General features: G+C 37.1%; 3 protein-coding genes across 3 annotated transcripts in view; 2 read left to right on the forward strand and 1 right to left on the reverse strand.

The window, feature by feature from the left end:
- The window catches only part of tg (thyroglobulin), a gene marked incomplete at its 5' end in the record, with an annotated part of 31,115 nt that extends 20,005 nt beyond the window's left edge, over positions 1-11,110 (forward strand). Inside the window, 11 exons of the mRNA XM_079469001.1 lie at positions 26-233; positions 358-442; positions 592-730; positions 2,060-2,256; positions 6,431-6,595; positions 6,683-6,850; positions 6,970-7,157; positions 9,552-9,659; positions 10,231-10,371; positions 10,460-10,653; positions 10,840-11,110. Of these exons, the coding sequence (XP_079325127.1) occupies positions 26-233; positions 358-442; positions 592-730; positions 2,060-2,256; positions 6,431-6,595; positions 6,683-6,850; positions 6,970-7,157; positions 9,552-9,659; positions 10,231-10,371; positions 10,460-10,653; positions 10,840-10,976 (1,730 nt within the window). The 3' untranslated portion in view covers positions 10,977-11,110. The remainder of the gene's footprint in view (positions 1-25; positions 234-357; positions 443-591; positions 731-2,059; positions 2,257-6,430; positions 6,596-6,682; positions 6,851-6,969; positions 7,158-9,551; positions 9,660-10,230; positions 10,372-10,459; positions 10,654-10,839) is intronic.
- sla1b (Src like adaptor 1b) lies at positions 860-6,115 on the reverse strand. The gene is made up of 7 exons (XM_079470611.1): positions 5,839-6,115; positions 4,999-5,098; positions 4,473-4,559; positions 4,283-4,380; positions 3,121-3,252; positions 2,877-3,006; positions 860-2,752 (listed from the first exon to the last, which is right to left on the reverse strand). The coding sequence occupies exons 1-7, from the start codon at positions 5,915-5,917 to the stop codon at positions 2,518-2,520; spliced, it is 861 nt and encodes a 286-aa protein (XP_079326737.1). The 5' UTR covers positions 5,918-6,115; the 3' UTR covers positions 860-2,517.
- A 1,187-nt stretch (positions 11,111-12,297) lies between the features above and the next one.
- Positions 12,298-15,813, forward strand: ccn4b (cellular communication network factor 4b). The gene is made up of 5 exons (XM_079469092.1): positions 12,298-12,488; positions 13,015-13,291; positions 13,432-13,689; positions 13,801-13,994; positions 14,076-15,813. The coding sequence occupies exons 1-5, from the start codon at positions 12,348-12,350 to the stop codon at positions 14,373-14,375; spliced, it is 1,170 nt and encodes a 389-aa protein (XP_079325218.1). The 5' UTR covers positions 12,298-12,347; the 3' UTR covers positions 14,376-15,813.
- Positions 15,814-17,594: the final 1,781 nt, after the last annotated feature.

Consider the following 17,594-nt stretch of genomic DNA (forward strand, 5'->3'; position numbering starts at 1 on the left):
AATCCAATATTTCTGTATGTTGAAGGTTTACAGGCAAATCTGACATCTGTTTCCATTCCTGATCATGGAACACTCATTGGAGAAAGTGAAGTGAAACCAATAATTGGCTCAGATAGCAAGCGGGTGTCCTATTTCCTGGGTGTCCCTTATGCTCGTCCACCCATCAGAGAGCTCCGTTTCAGCCCTCCGCAGCCAGCTGACTGGACCAGCACCTGGAATGCCACAATTTCCCGGTATGTAGAGTTTGATCGCTTGCTTAAAAGGATTTATATGCTCTTAGAAACAGTTAATCCCCAGAATGGCAACTACCTTAGTAAAGAATGTATTACGGTCGATTCATTTCATCTATTGTTTTAGACCCAGCTGTCTTCAACCAGGCGACATCAGTGATTCTTCCAGTGAAGACTGTCTGTACCTAAATGTATTTGTACCTAGTAGCGTGGTAAGATCTCAAGACAAACTTAAAGTTAAAAAATGTATTCTTTTTGCAATTTTTGTACTCTTATATACGATATGTTATACTTGTCAAATTGGATTTATAAACATGCTAACACGATAATTGTGCAATTGTTGCTTAATTGTTTACCACAGAGAAAGGATGCATCGGTTCTAGTGTTCTTCCATAACTCTGGATCAGATCTCTTAGATGGTTCTTACCTGGCTGCTGTTGGCAACATCATTTTAGTGACAGCCAGTTTTAGAGTGGCTGCTTTTGGATTCCTTAGTACAGGTACACAAACACACACAAAATTAATCTATATTGCTGTTTACAGTCATAACTTTCCAGACTGCCCAGGTGCAAAACCACTGAAGAAGCCGGAAACAGCAAAAATGTGTGGGGATGTGCAACAGCTATATTGTATATTTAATTTACTCTGAAGTTTATTTATTTACTCCAAAAAGACATGTTTGTTTAGGGAAACAGTATATGGTAAATGTATGTCATCATTAGTTATGAACACTATTTAATACATACTGAAAACCTACATTATTTTAAATTATGTATATACAGTCGGGAAAACAATTATTATTTTCAGTTTTTCAGAATGTACTTTAAGTTAAGTTTATGTATCTTTAAGTTAAATTATCATATTAGTTTAATTTTGTGAACATGTGAAAACATTTCTCTCAAATTTAAAAATTAAAATTATTGTATTGAAACGGGACGAACTGGTCAAAATAACAGAAAAGATGCAATGTTAGCAGATCTTACATACTTAAAAGAAAACAAATTCATATCCATATTTAAACAACACAATTATAATATAAAACACTATTACATTGTTTTTAGGATCAGTTCAACCATGAATATATGAAGGAATAAACTTTCACAACTTTCATGTGTCTTTGCATTCTCTCAGGGTCATTCCTGAGGTTTGATTCTGTTGAAATTCAACAGACACTGAACTGGAATTCCCACCATACATACAGAAATGCGAAAATTGAGTGTTTTCATCCTAAAAGCTCATTTCATTATTTTTGGGATACATATTGATGTTAAGAAAACAATTGAATTATATAGTATTTGACACCGGTGTTAAACCATGTCCAGTAAGCTGCTTTAGCTTGGAACCAAATTACGTATTGCAAATATTGGATAGTTTTTTCCATTCAATAGAAACCCAAAATGGACTGGAATGTGGTTACATAAGGTCCATGTGAGAAGTTCCATTTAAGACACAGTGGTTGTGAAAATAATCAGGTTCTTTTCCCCAATGCCACCAATGTCTGAATAAGTTTAAAGACGGAGACTTTAGAGTCTGTAAGGCTGGTATTTTTGAGTGGCCTGCCAAAATCATCAGATTTGAGGATATAGAACGTTTGCTGTCCCTCCAGAATCGTCAAAGAGTAAAGACTGTAGGGAAGCCTTTATACAGCTTTGATGATGATAAACATTTAACAGTTTTTATTTATGTTCCCTGCAAAAGAAAAACCTTTTCACTGATTTTACAGGAAAAGCTTTATAAATAAGATGATTCCTTCATTTCCTTTCTCAAGATTAATCTTTCGTACTTGGATAATGTCTAGTCACACAGTCTTTCCTGTTGACTCTGTGCAGGTTCTAGCTCTTTGCCAGGGAATTATGGGCTGCAGGACCAGGCAGTCGTATTGGGTTGGGTTCAGAAGAACATTGCTTTGTTTGGAGGAGACCCCACTAAAGTCACAGTTGGTGGAGAGAGAAACGGAGCCGAAGTCGCAAGCCTTCATCTCACCTCACCGTCGGCCTCATCGCTATTTCGTCGAGCGTTACTCATGGTATGACTGTTCTTTTCTGATGTGGAAAGGAAATGCACTTGTGTAACACGACTGATTTCCCGGGTCACTTTTACAGTAAAATCATATTAAGGCCAGCGATAATGAAACAAGGTTGCACAATCATCTTTTCACACTAAAATACTTACAACAACATTAATGAGAAACAATACTGAACATTTAAATGATTCATTTTGATGCATCTAGTCTTATCCTGACCCAGTCTTTGTGAGTTATCTCCACCAGTAAGCCTGTTGTCATCTGTCAGCGCACTTCCTCATAATCATCTTCCACAATGGCCAAACTCTCAAGCCTGTCGTCAGTGACCATGTGGACAGACCTCCATTTCTTTTTCTTCAAGCTAAATTTTTTCTTTGCTGGTTGCTCCTGTTCTCCCAGCAAGCTCACGTACGAGGACACACTGTCTTGGACCCCGTGGCTGAACGCTGAGTCTTTGTTAGCAGCGGAAGGGCTTGTGTTGTGGTGGATGAGCTCCGAGCTGAGAGAGGGACAGTGGATTTATTTATTTTTTCTTTTACTACATTGGTGAATTGAGAAGTTTAAAAAGTGTTTTGGATTCATTTTTGTACCTAGTTTTGATAATTCTAACTAGCTTTTAGTACCTTCTCACTGCTTTCCAGTCAAAGGACTTCTTTCTCTGATCGGATGCCGTTGGAGGGAACAGGCTCAAATTGGTTTCACAGACGTTCAAACAGGGACCAGTTAGAACACAGCACAAACCGTCTGCTCTGTCTGAAAGTGAGCGAGAGAGAGAGTAAAGACCAGACCTTTCACATGGTAAAGCAACACACAAATGGTTATTTGTTGGTTTGCTTCATTCTTGCGTTGGTGTATTATGAAATTTACCAGAGTAGTGGTTGACTAGCTCTTCCAGGCATGGGAAAGTGAGACTTGGGGAGATGTAGTACCAGTTGTTAGGCATCCGAACTATTCGATAATGCTTAATAGCTCTGTGGCGAACAGACAAGGTGTACATTCCTACAAACATGCAAGCGATGTGATTAAGTCATCCGTTGTGTGATTGTAACATCAGTTTATAGATGAGAGCAAACATTTTCGTTTAGTTCATGCCTGTACACTCCTGCTGTTATGGAGCTCACCAAATCAAACACACCTCAGACATACATTGGCCACTTAAACATGTCAACGGTGTCGCAGGACAAAACTGCCACATGCAAGTGGGAAGGGCACCATGTGGACTACAAAGACGATAGCAAACATCTCAGATATGTCTACTTGATATCTGTATTATATCTAAAAGAAGTCTTTCGTCAGATGTCATGCATTTATAAGATATCCATAAGATCCTTTATAATTTAGAACATTTATCAGATATTTTTTCAGATCTTTAGCAGACATCTTACAGACCTGTGTTTTCTGGGTTTGTCATCGTTTATTTAGTAAATATCTTCTTGCAGAAACATATTTTAGTTTTTGATAAATTGTTACTTTTTATACAAAAGAAACACAGCTCCCTGTTCACTTGTATGTGTTTATATTTCTCGAGCTTCCCAATATTGCGGTGCCATTGGCTGATCTATTTATTTTGCAGACATTTTCATGCAATATGGTGCAGAATGTGCAGTACTTCAAAATAAATAAAGGTAACACTTCAGTATAGGGGCAATTCTCACTATTACACTATTGGCTGTTTAAACATGTGCTGCTTACAACATATATTCTGCATGTCCATATTTTACATCCCAAATCCTACCAAATACCTTTACCTAACCTAACTACATAACTAAATATTAATAAGCAACAAATTAAGAGTTTATTGGGTGAAAAGTCGTAATTAATATTTTTTTAATGGCGAGAATTGCCCCCGATACTGAAGTGTGACCTACATAAAAAAATATAATGGTTTTCTAATAACCATTACACTATAATAAGTACAGTTGTTGTTAACAGGCTATTTCGTGGGCAGAAAGAAACGTTCATAGTGGAGGTTATCGAAGTATGTTCTTCATGCGAATGTAACGTTTTTACATTCAAAATGAATTCTGACCTTTCGCACTTTCTCTGATCAGGAACGACCCGACTCGGTTTCCAGGTAGACGAAGCAGTTCCTCAGCTTTTGGTCTGCTCACTGTTTCAAACAGCCATCTGAGCCGGTAAAAATGTTGGCATTAGCACTAAGTGAGCAGAAAGAGTAAACCTCTAGCTATCACGGAGGCCATTTAGGGATCAGAACCTACCCATGGTAGACTTTTGTTCCATGACATTGCGGTATATAATGCACTTCCTTAGTTTCTAATGAGTAGACCTTCCACCAGTACCCTTCTCTGAAAGAGAGAGAGAGAAATATCACACTCACTTATCACTAGGCTCACGACACCTATAGAAAAAAAAGCATATAGACAAATGTTTTTTTCTTCTATTCAGTAGGTTGAAGCATCAGACACTGTGAATGCTGACAGAGGCAACAGAGAGGTGGTTTGGTTTCATGGTCAGACACTCACACTCTGTGCATCAACATTTTTTAGTGTTATCTTTCTGTACACATTATTAACATGTGAATATACATTTCAGTTTTTACGGTGTAAATAAAACATGTTGTAAAACTTAATTCAAGGATCTTATCTAGGCTGTATATCTTTGCCTAGGCTGACATATCTTGAGCAAAAGTGTTAGGTTTAGGGTGGTCATCTTTTGTGAAAGGTGACACATTTTCTGAACACAGCCAAATATATATTTTTGGAAACATGAGATGTTGATGCTTACTCAGACACTACTTTCAGCCAATCTCCCATATGAAATATAGGCTCACAGATATGAGGAGAAGGGTAATCATCCAACACTACCGCTGTGTCTTTCTCATGCACTACAAAACAGAACATAACACATGGTTATATTAGTATAACATTTAGTTAAACACCTTTTAAAACATTTAGCTATAATGCATAGTTCTATAATGTATCACAACCTTTTGATTTTAAAGGTCCTTATTGTCTACAACATGAAAGCACCTTCTATCCAATTAAATTTTCAAGAGCTTGTCATAACCAAAATGTGTTTTTATTATAAAAATAAGCTTAACACTAAAGAATATCTTGCTTTTGAGTTGTTTGAGTTATATTTTAATGTTTGTAAAATCATCATGACCCTCTTGTTGAGAAACACTGCTCTAGTTTCAAGGAGTCATTCATTTAGCAAAGTAATAAAGTATTATAGAATATTTTATAAGTACATTTTACTCTTGTCATGATAGCTTTGCATATTCTCTGTGTTTTTATATCTACGTTGCAATTTCAGGAAGTGATTCGCTCTAATGGCTACTGTTTGTTTAAGCTTTTGCCTAATGTTTTAGTTTAATAGTTTAAGTTTGTGGTATCTTTTATCCCTCTTTTGGTGATGTGCGCCAAGTTTTGCATCGATAAGTGTTTTATTCACGGTAAAAGTTGTGGTAATTCTCCAGTTGTATTTGCCCAAAAAAAGAAGTTCAGTTTTAGATGTGCTTGAGTATTAGATGAATAATAAGACACAGTTTTTACAGTTTTATCATTTCGTGGACACAAGACATAACACTGCGTGAATGAGTGCATGGTATCAAGTGTTTCATACCTCTCGTGGGAAGATCCTCATAAGTAATAGTTTGTCTGAAACCTTCTGGGGTTCTTGGGCTTGTCTGAGCGCCTCCCATTGCCACTCATAAAGTCCTATTTCTATTCTTTATCCCATTCAACCAGCCACCCGACGAGTGTGACCATCCAATCTTCTGTAATTATGTTAAGGCACATTGGACTCCACTGATATTTGTTGTTACTTTCTGCTGATGAGAGTTCACAGAGTGTAAATGGGGAAGCTGCGTGCATCTCACCACACTTTCCACTTCACATATGAGCAAAAATAGGAAGCTTAAACATGAAAAGTCAGTTTAAATGGCATGCAAATGTAATGAACAACGTATGAAACTAGAGCAGGTTCTGGTAAAGCCGTGTATAAATAGCAACAATATGCAAAGAAAAGCACTCATGGTTGTACGATTTTCTGTTTTGAAAACATAAAGGTTAATAAAGTTCCTCCAAATGACTTTTGGCTGACAAGCATTCCTAGCTAATTTGATAAACCTCTGATCCCGTGAACACACTACAATGATCTCAGCACCAATCAAGTAAAAGAATATACACTGTTAAAGCATCCTTTTGTTTGTTAGGGTGGATCATTGTTCTCTCCAGCCGTTGTGATGAGTACATCTAAAGCCCAAGCTCAAACTGCGTCTCTTGCTAAAGAACTCGGCTGCACTGCCTCTGACATCACACAGTTACTGACCTGCCTGAGAAGCAAACCAGCTCAGAGCATCAACGCTGCCCAGACAAAGGTATGTGTTACCTAAAATTGAAATGCTGTCTGTATTATCCGAGTGATGAAAAAAGTAAAAAAGCAACCATTCTTCATGTGTGCGTAGTTGTTAGCTGTTAGTGGACCCTTCCAGGCGTGGTCACCTGTGGTTGATGGAACAATAATTCGAGAAAATCCCTCTGCAGCCCTTAAGTCTGGACGCTTCCACAGAACAGACGTACTGCTGGGGTCATCGGTTGAAGACGGCCTTATCAGTAGAGCGAAGAACATCAAGGTCAGAATGCAAACACATTCACGCAAATTGTGACATGGAATAGAGACATTGAGTTTTTTTGAAAATGAAAATACTCTGAGATTTGATTGTTGAAATCTGTTTCTTTTATTTTTTTAAAGAATTTTGAGCAACTTCAGGGAAGGGCTGACAGTAAAACAGCATTTTATGAGGCTCTGTCTAACTCTCTGGGTGGAGATGAGGCAAATGCTTTCGTTAAGGAAGCGGCTACCTGGTTCTACTCTTTGCAACATTCCCCTACGCCTTCGGGATACAGCGTGTTCTCTCGTGCCCTGGAAAATGCCACAAGGTAATGTTCAAGGTCAAATCAGTGTGTGTATGATATATGAGGTCAATGATGCATATTTAGTTTCGTCATTATGTTGCATACAAAAACAAATGTGCATCCAACATAAGTAGGTAAAAATTAACGTGAGAAACATGATTGATGAACAATACATTCATCATTTTCAGCATAAACAACATAAACAAGCGTTATGCGGCCCAAACTTATCTTCCGGTAGACCTCCGCAAAGAATCAATAACTGTAGAGTAGTTTTAATTGAATTTAATACAATATTCTATTATAATCGAACACAGACCGGAAGTTTACTTCAGGTCAGGTGCGTGCGTCTATTGAAACCATCTTGTTTATGAACCAATATGGACCACATCAAATGTGGAAACATTGCTCATCGGTTTACTGTGTCATTTTAAAGCTTATATTAGTGGCTGCAACTGTTACTCTAGATGGCAAAATGAACACTTTAAAGGTTTACTCCCTCGCTGTGCTCTCAGTTGCCTTTGTAAGTAAAGAGGTATGCTTGTTAGAAAACCTCAAAAGAACGTTTAAGTGGTCTGGAATGCTTAGGAATCCAGTACTGAAATAATTTTGTGCCTTAAGGGCTGTTACTCTCAGCATGAAGCAAGGCCATCTATACAGCCTGCCGTCATAGCTTTACTAAAGGTAGAAAGGAAGGAAGTGGCATAACGTAGTTTGACAAATAAAACTGGGGGATGAATGTGTTAGCTTTATGTGACTCTCATCACTGATCTGTAAACATTTTATGGTGTTAACTGTAAACTGGGTAGAGCGGAGATAGCAACAGGAAGAAAATTGATAGCTCATTTATATGTTGTGTCCATTTCATCATTTTGATAAAATAACATTTAATTGCACGTTTTACTCTCCCTATTCAGCCCTGTGTAAAGCATGATGGAAAGTGGAAATCCTGTTCCTATAGTTTCTGTACTTTAATACAACTAAAGTCATGCATGTGTTGTGTTAACTTGATTTGTTGAAGTAAATTGAACAAGCATCCAATATTATTTTGATCTGCTTGATTGAAACATGTTAATTTAAAATGTAAACATTTAGTCAAGCCAAAACATAACTATTTTTAGTCTGTTAACACAATGCAAGTGTTTTTGATCATAAAACCAAATACAATGAATTGTTTAAATGAAGTGAACAGTATTTTTAAGTGATTTATTTTTATGAGGAGTTTAAATTCTTCCATTGTGCTGAGCATTATTTCAGTACTATTATGAGGACAGGTTTTTTTGTCCAAAACCGTCTGGAAAATATGCATTCTGTGGGTTGGAATGTGGAATTTTGTGTGTTGGGTGATGAGAGTTCATTTAACAACCAGTTCATTCTTTTCTCTTTGATTTATTGCTATTTATGAATTTATTGCTATATTTTAAAATATTGTAGTGTATTAAAATGTGAAAACAGGCAAACATTTGAAATGAAGAAGCATTGTGTATAATGGAATTTCTTTGAAAAATGTTAAAATGATATCCATGTTATTGTAATACTTTACTTTAACAAGACTTTACTAGCATTGCTAGTGTCAGAATCTATAGCTTTTAGCTGAAAGGCAATGAAACATATTTCCATCTAAATGTCATGCTTTGCTTCAGGGCCCCTCTGTCCTTAGTTGCACTAAATTCTTGCTGCTTTTTCTATGTTTATTTTGCAGTAAATCACAATGTAGTTCAGAAAGAGGGTGAGCCTGCAGTCCACATAATCATTATTGTCAAATATAGAACAGACCTGACCGACATGTGACACGCCTCTCTGACCCGCTGCACACGCTGCAACATAGAAACTCAAACACACCAGTGACAACAAGCCAACTAGAGCACACTATACATGCAAACTCATATATCCTTGACTTTTTCTAAATAGGAATTTAAATCTGCATATGCTCCAAAACATTCTGCCATGGTTTGGGTCTGGCCTGCATAATTCTCATCATATTATCAACAATGTATATATGGTTCCTACCCTTAAGGCTCACACTCCCAAATAACTGGCGAATGCATGATCATTAGAACAGACCAGATTATTTCAGACCAATTTTATATAGATCTGGTTGATAGTTCTGCTTCTGTTTATTCTCTAACATAAGGTAGCATGGAAACTTCTGACTGCTGTAGCTCCATATTTAGTCAGTGTGCAAATATCCTGCGTTCCCTGGTGCAAAGCTGAACCGTGGGCTAAAATAGCATGTAAGCTCTTGTGAAACCCTCATTCAAGATCTCCAAAAAAGGAAATAATTAAATAAAAAGCATGGGCTGATTCTTTAAATGTGTTACAAGTTAATTGCAAGGTATCTAAATCCCAAGTGAAGATTCGGGTATGAATGTCTCCACTTTTCCATGCGTGCATCCACATCATGCCTCTTTATTTTTGCAGAGATCTTTTTATCATCTGTGCCGCTGTGAACATGGCTGAATTCTGGGCATCAAACACTCAGTCCAGCGTCTACCTGTACCACCTGCCTGAGGACACCGCTTCCAACAGGTGCGTCTTAATCCAAACACATGATACCAAACAGACCACATACACAACGATTATTAATAAATATAACTTCATTTAACTTCAGTGCAAGGTTGTATTTGTTATTCAGTATACAATAATAAATGTAATAACATTTCTAGTTCACTGAAAGAAAGCTTTCACTGTTTTATTATGAGTATCCAGGGTTATTTTGAAATCAGCATTTCTTAAATATTTACAATGTAATACTTTTGCACATTTTTGTATGGAGTTTGAATAATAGCTGTTTTTGGTTTTACTTTGTGGCTTTTACACAATCAGTGAACAAATAGTTGCTCTGTTAAGAATGTTTCTAAACAGTAAGCAGCCACATTTCTAACTGACTACATCATTTGAAAAGCGTCTGGCAAGGAGAAGCCGAACTGTGACTTGGTCTGCCCTTTCGTGACATTATTTAGTAGTTACGCAGACAGTGATGAAGTGGCTCTTGTCATTTTGATAAATAGATCTTTGAACTGACACAATTCTCTAATCTGCTTGACTTTAACAGAGCAACAAAACTGTTTTCGTTTGTTTGTCTGTGTGTTCGTAACAGTGTCGATCTGTCAGCTCCCTTGGATGTGCAGTATCTGTTCGGGGTTCCTCTTGCCCCGGAGCAGCGTGACCTATTCAGCTCTGAGGAAAGAACTCTGAGCCTGCAGATCATGAACTACATGGCAAACTTCATTAAGTCTGGGTGTGTATGATGAACTGTTGGTGTGTTACAAATGGTTGATTATTTCTCTTAATGTTTTGTCAGCCTGTCCATTATCTTCTCTTCACAGAAACCCAAATTTGCCTCTTGCTGCATCTAGGACATTCTTCAGTAAATTTTTGCCCCTATGGCCTAAGTTCATGTCTCATCCTGGTGGCCGGGGCTATAAGGAGATGTCCTCCACACTCAGTAACCGCAAGAATCTCCAGAACCCTCAATGTTCCTTCTGGTCTCAATATGTGCCTGCTCTGATGACCTCGACTGGTTAGTAGTTTCCAACATAGCTTTTGCAGTTAAGGAGGTGGAAGAGGGTGTTGGCCCATGCCCAATGTACATGCAAATGAAACAGGACTGGAAATGACTGAATTATTCGACTGCTTGATACATTTGTTGATGTTTTCTGGTAATACATGGGTATACCTTAAAACCAATATTTTTTATACTTTATAGCCAAACTCTCCTGTGGAACATCAGTAGGAGAAACCGGAGGTATTCAGACTCCAACCCAAGAGCCGAAGTCGCTAGCAGACTCCAGCATCTTTCTGACTCCAAGCAAACCCAAATCGGAAAAGGATGCTTACAGTTAAAATATGATTGATTCCCATTTCAATTCCAGATCAAATTCCATTTTAGCACACTGATATGTAATTTGGGTAGTTCTGTCTTTTATAAATCAATGACCATTGTATCCATTGTAGGATGTAAACAATAAACTACATTGAAAACAATTTCTGTTTCTGATTCTTTTTTGTTTGTCTGTTTTTAAAATGTTATCTTTGGGACCTTGTAATGTGTGAATTAAACAAATCCCCACTGCGATGTAGTGATTATAGTGAAAATGGTGATATCTCTAAGTCATTTGGAATAAAGAATGATGAAAGTGCAAGGAAGGACATATGGGTAATTCTGACTGTGGAGCTTCTCGCATGTCTCCAGATGTTTCTGCAGTATTGTGTGCAACTGGCAGAGGGGTATTCTGAGAGCTAATTGTCACTGTATTTTTGTAAATTATAAGAGGTCTTTCCTCTTTGTCTAGACTGTTCTGTTCCATTATTCTGTGTCTAGACACTTTTTTTAAATGTGTAATCAGACATTTTTTTTAATCGCTTCCCCATGTGCTATGAAACAATCTGTAATTTGGGTTTATGTAAAACAAATGCATTTCTGTTAGTCTGGTGCATAGGATATAAACATTTCATTGACTGTTTTCCTGTTAAGTGCATCACTGGCATATTGCCATGTCAGCTTAACTTTGTAAACAGCCGTACATCAAGAACACATTTTGGCAAAATGTGAACATTTCACACAAATCCTTGCTATAGCTTAACTGAAAAGCATTAGTTAAGGTTTTAAAGGTTTATGTATATGAATACATTTATATTCACATTTTGTTTGCATTATTATGGTATAGGTTTTGATCAGTGTATGGTTGGGTTTCGGCCACAGGTGTGTGAGTTATCAATGCAGTTAACAAAACAGAGAATGTTCACCTTTTGAATGCATCAACGAACACCAGCTCCTTATTTGATTAAGTTGTTTGTTTCTAGATCTGCGTTTGTTTACTTTGTTAGAGACACGACGTTGTCTTTTCTTGTCCAGTTGCTAAGCTTGAATTAATGTTTATTTTTTCATTCCCAAAGGCTATAGAAGTAATGAACGAACGAATGTAATTCGATTCAGATAAAGAAAAATAACAAACATTATCATGTAAAGACATCGTATCCTCATTTTTTATTATTTAATTAACATAACACGTGTTCATTTAGAAATAAGGGTTGGTGCAGAATAAAACGGGAAAATTGGATTAATAAAGGATCGCTATATTTGATTGCCTTTTAAAACGTGAACCGGAGTCAACTAAAGGAAAATCTCCGGGCAAAAAACCACATCGTTTTACAGACTGACGTAAAGCAAGACCGAGCGACACGTGTGCGAGCGTGCCAGTGCGCGCTCTGTGGATGCCACGAGTGGACGAAACGAAGTGTGCTGTGGATTTGAACTGTAACAATCTACTTTTCTTGTTTCAATGTATTTCATTCAGGAATTTAGTAATGTGGAGACTCCTGTCGTGGATTTTTCTGACAGCCAGTTTGCATCAGGTGAGCTTTCTTATAATACTGATCTTATAAATCATGCTTTTGAATATTTGCACGTGATGTTTATTATAATAACACTAGACATACATTGACGATTCATGGCGTTATCATGTAACAAAAATGAATAGAGTTGGACGAGAAGAGATATGTTATGATTATAGTGTGAATGAATGCATGGAGATTTTTGCATTTAGAATAAAAATATATTTTTTATTCTTTGTCTTCATATCACTCTTCCATGCTATAGCATAGGCAGTGTTTGCTTTATTAAAATTAAAAAGCTATGTAATAAGCCTTTGTATTTCACTATAATTGGAGCGCATTTATATGTACTACAATAAACAACCCCAGTGCAGTGTAAATCTAAACATACTGTCTTGATGTAAAAAAATACATCTACTAAAAATTGTTTATTTGGGAACTAACAAAATATAGGGCCCAATTTCATAGCATAGCATACTCTCTGCTGCCCTATTGTGGCGATGTTTGTAATAGTGCCTGTTTTTATTTTGTTCTCTTCTGCATGTAGGCCAGTTCCCAAAACACCACCAACTCACCTCTTGTGACCACAGAGTTGGACCCTTATAACCGGTTTCGATACTGCAAATGGCCTTGTAAATGCCCGAAGAGTGCCCCCTTGTGTCCACCCGGGGTCAGCCTTCTGACGGACGGATGTGACTGCTGCAAACACTGTTCCAGGCAGGTGGGCGAGATCTGTAATGAGAGAGATATATGCGACTATCATAAAGGACTGTACTGTGACTACAGCGCTGACAAGCCGAGGTACGAAAAAGGAGTATGTGCGTGTAAGTGATCCCAAACATTCTCTAATTCCACTTGATATATATTCATATTTATAGCTTAATCATATATAGGTATTTTTTGTATAAATCTTGGTTTGTGAACCGAACACCCATCATTATATTTAACACGTTCTGTTTTTCAGATGTTAGGGGAACCGGCTGTGAGTATAATGGTGTGATTTACCGCAATGGCCAGAGTTTCCAACCCAGTTGTAAGTATCGCTGTCTCTGTGTGAATGGGGCAATTGGGTGTGTGCCCCTCTGTACTGACTCCCAGCCACCCCGGGTGTGGTGTCAGTCACCCAAGCGTGTGAAGATTCCAGGTCAGTGTTGTGAGAAATGGTTCTGTGAAGAAACGCGTAAAGTGCGCAAGACCAACCCCAGACATGCCCCTGAGGAGGGTGAGCAGTGCATGTTTGCGTTGTTTAACATTTATGTTTTTTTTTGCAGTTTTGCTCTTTGTGTTTCTGAACGGTGAATCTCACGCTCCGCATTTATGTTGTCTGTTTCAGAGTCCTTCTCCACTAATGATATTCAGGATAAAAATTGCATTACCCAGACAACCCCATGGAGTCTCTGCTCAAAGACTTGTGGGCGGGGCATATCACTCCGTGTCTCCAATGACAATGCTGAGTGTGTGATGGAGAAAGAGACTCGACTGTGTAATCTGCGACCATGTGAGGTGGACATCACTAAGCACTTTAGAGTAAGAATGCTACTTCATTCAGTCATTCATGGGATTTGTTTGATCTCAGTTCACTAATCAATGGTCTTCACTGTGCCTCAGCCCGGTAAAAAATGCCTGAACATCTACCGTGAGCCAGAATTTCAGAACTTCACCATCTCAGGCTGCGTCAGTAAGAAGCAATATTGGCCGAAGTACTGTGGAGTTTGTACCGATGAGCGCTGCTGCATTCCCTACAAGTCGAAGACAATCGAGGTGGAGTTTGTATGTCCTAATGGATCAATCCTAACCTGGAAGTATATGTGGATCAACGCCTGCTTCTGTAACCTCTCGTGCAGGAATCCAAATGATATCTTTGCAGATCTGGAGCAATACTATGAGGTTAATGAAATTATGAACTAATTCGTTAACAAATAGCCATTTGAAACCTTTAAGATCTTATAAGTGGTTCATCAAAGGCATCAATGGTGTGGTTTAATCCTCAGAAAGAAATAATTCACCGTGGATGATATTTGCAGTTACACCTGTTGAAATGGCTTGTGAGAAGAATGTTAATTTAAGATGAAGGACATTATGATACAAGAAGATTTTTTATGGATGCATGGAGAAAAACAAATTCAAGAGTATATTTAAGAAATATATTAAGAGAAAATTATGAGGTTCGTTTCCGTCCTGTTTTCGATCTGCAAAACTAAAACTCAGAATGACAAAAAAACACGCATTTTTGAGAGTAGGACGTCTTTCAATTCTTCTTGCTTTTCTAGCAAAAATATTTTTTCTGATAATGATTAAAGGAAATCTCAATAAAATGAAAACACATCAGATCTTAATTTATGTTAGATAAAATAATTTAAATAGATTTGGTTTAGAACATTACAAATATGTATATACAAGAGAAAAAACAGTGATCTCTTTGTTATTCAGCTACTTATTCTGGTCCTCATGGGTATTTTCATTCTGGGAATATTGCAAGTATGTATCTTTTTTGATAGAAAGATGTGTGTCTATGCATTAGCTTGTATTTATTTATTTTGGTACTCATGGTAGTGTGATATACAGAAACACTGCAAGGTGCAAATGTGTGAAAGTCACGGCACCCATAACGTTCCTTTTTGAATTTGTGAAATTTCATATAACATTTTATATACCACACATCTAATATAATTTGGACAAATTATGTTGTAATTGTTATTTAGTGTATTGTGTTGTATTATAGTTTAATGGAATGTTTTACAGCACCTCACTTGGAGGGTGTTTTACAGATGTATAAAACATATTCAGCATCGAGTTAGTCTCCAAATGTACTTTTTTTAAATACAGTTTTTAGATACATTCAGAGAAGTTCACAGTTGTCTTGTTTATCAATATAAGGTCAGTGGGGCCAACATAAACCACATAGATGTTACATCAAAATGTATTTATCAATAACCCCTGTATATCCTTAATAGCAATCCTATCAGTAAAAAGAAAAAAAACTAACATATTAAAATTATATGAAATGTTTAGATAGGTAAAATGTTTCGTTTGATGGAAACCATTCAACACATTTTCATGCTTATTTTACCATTGTAATATATCTGTACAAATTCATTTATAGAACCAAGCTGTACACGTCACATGGAACCTTAAAACAGAAATGTCCGAGTGAACACGACAGTTAACGAAAGCTGTCGCATTAACAGGTCGGTTATGCAAGAGACAGTGGTTGAATCTGCAAAATTTGTAATTTGGTATTTTTTTTTGTATGTTGGTAATGTTTTGCTCTTGGTCTTCTACTAGTGCTAACAACTTGTACAACATATCCGCGTTTTTTTAATTAAAGTTAGCTGTTTGTCTAATCAAATTATTGTACTCAACGATCAGATTTAAATAATGTCCTGTTGTTGGCACACTTTGTAGACAATCCCCCCCAAAAAAACAATGTACAACAATGCCTTCACAAAAAAGAAGACAGAGAGAGAATGAGCGAAGGGAGGCTGTTAAAGGCAGTTCAACACTGCAAACATGGATTCAAAGCTCCAGTTTAATTCTTGTAAATATATTTCCCATTGTAATCACTTGTCTTAGTTCTGACTAGCACATCTTAGGCTCTAAATGAGTTGTATATTAGCATAGTAGGCTATATAGCTTAATGCTGTATGCTAATATGAAATTAAATGTCTATTACTTATTACTCCATTGAAGATGAGGCAGAGGCAGGCTCAGAGAGTGAGGGAGAGCCCATTGAGCATCAGCCAAATCAATTCAATTCAATTGAGTTCAATTTTATTTACATAGCGCTTTTCACAATCTGCACTTTTCCAAAGCAGCTTTACAGGGGGAAATAAGAAAAACACAAAAAAAGGTAAAACACACTACATGAATAGTTTAACTTGTTATATAAACACCTAGTAAATAATATCTAATGTCAGCATCTCCCGGTGTTTTTTTTTTTTTGCATATTTGCTTTAAGTGAATGCTTGGCTGAAAAGATGTGTTTTTTAAATTTAGATTTAAATTGGGCGAGTGTGTCTGATCCTCGAATAATATCATGAATGCTATTCCAGAGTTAAGGTGCTACGTATGAGAAAGCTCGACCCCCTTTGGTGGATTTAGTTATTCTAGGTGTTATCAAAATTCCTGAGTTTTGAGATCTTAGAGAGCGTGATAGGTTGTAGTGTGATAGAAGCTCTGTTAGGTAGGTAGGGGCTAAACCCTTTAAGGCTTTATAAGGGATTAAAAGAACTTTAAAGTCAATACGATACTTAATGGGTAGCCAGTGAAGGGTTGATAACATTGGGGTTATGTGATGATATTTTCTGGACCTGGTTAGAACTCTGGCAGCTGCGTTCTGAACTAACTGTAGTTTTTTTATTGATGATGAAGGACAAACACTAGCGCATTACAGTAGTCAAGTCTTGAGGTCATAAATGCATGAATAAGCTTCTCTGCATCAGCAACACATAGAATATTTCAAAATTTGGCAACATTTGTTAGGTGGAAAAAGGCTGTTTTTATCTGAGATGTGATTTCGAAATGACAGGTTGCTGTCTAATATAACGTCTAGATCTTTAAATGTATTTGTTGGAGTAACAGTACATCCTTCAACTTGCAGTTTATAATCAGAAATATTCGGTTTGCGTGTCTTTGTTCCGATAAGTAATATTACTGTTTTATTAGAATTTGGAAGACGGGAAGAAATGGAGAGTGAGGCAGCCACAGCCATGTACACAAGGGAGAAAAAGCCAGAAGACTGAGTTTTTGCTTCAGTTACAAAATCCATCAGATCCTGCGCAGTTAAAAAAAACACAATATAATGTACAATGTGGTACAATGAACAAGTACGTTCTTTTCAGGGACAGTGAAGAACACCCCTGGTTAGAGTATGTTCTATCAAAACATCTACAATAAAGTCTAAAATGTATTTGAGCGTGCGCTGAATTCTTTTTTAATTGTATATTTTCTAATAACTGGATAATTTGTGTTAACAAGCAACCACCCCCTTGGTGCCCCTTTTTTTGGTTTAGGCCACTGCCCCTCAAAATGTCTGTGCACGGCCCTGCTGTTGAAGATCAGTGAGAAGATGGAGGCCAGCTGGTCAGCGCAGGTCTTCAGACAGGCTGGAAAAAATTCTATGACACT

The sequence above is a fragment of the Barbatula barbatula genome, assembly GCF_947034865.1.
Source record: "Barbatula barbatula genome assembly, chromosome: 12".
NCBI lineage: Eukaryota > Metazoa > Chordata > Actinopteri > Cypriniformes > Nemacheilidae > Barbatula > Barbatula barbatula.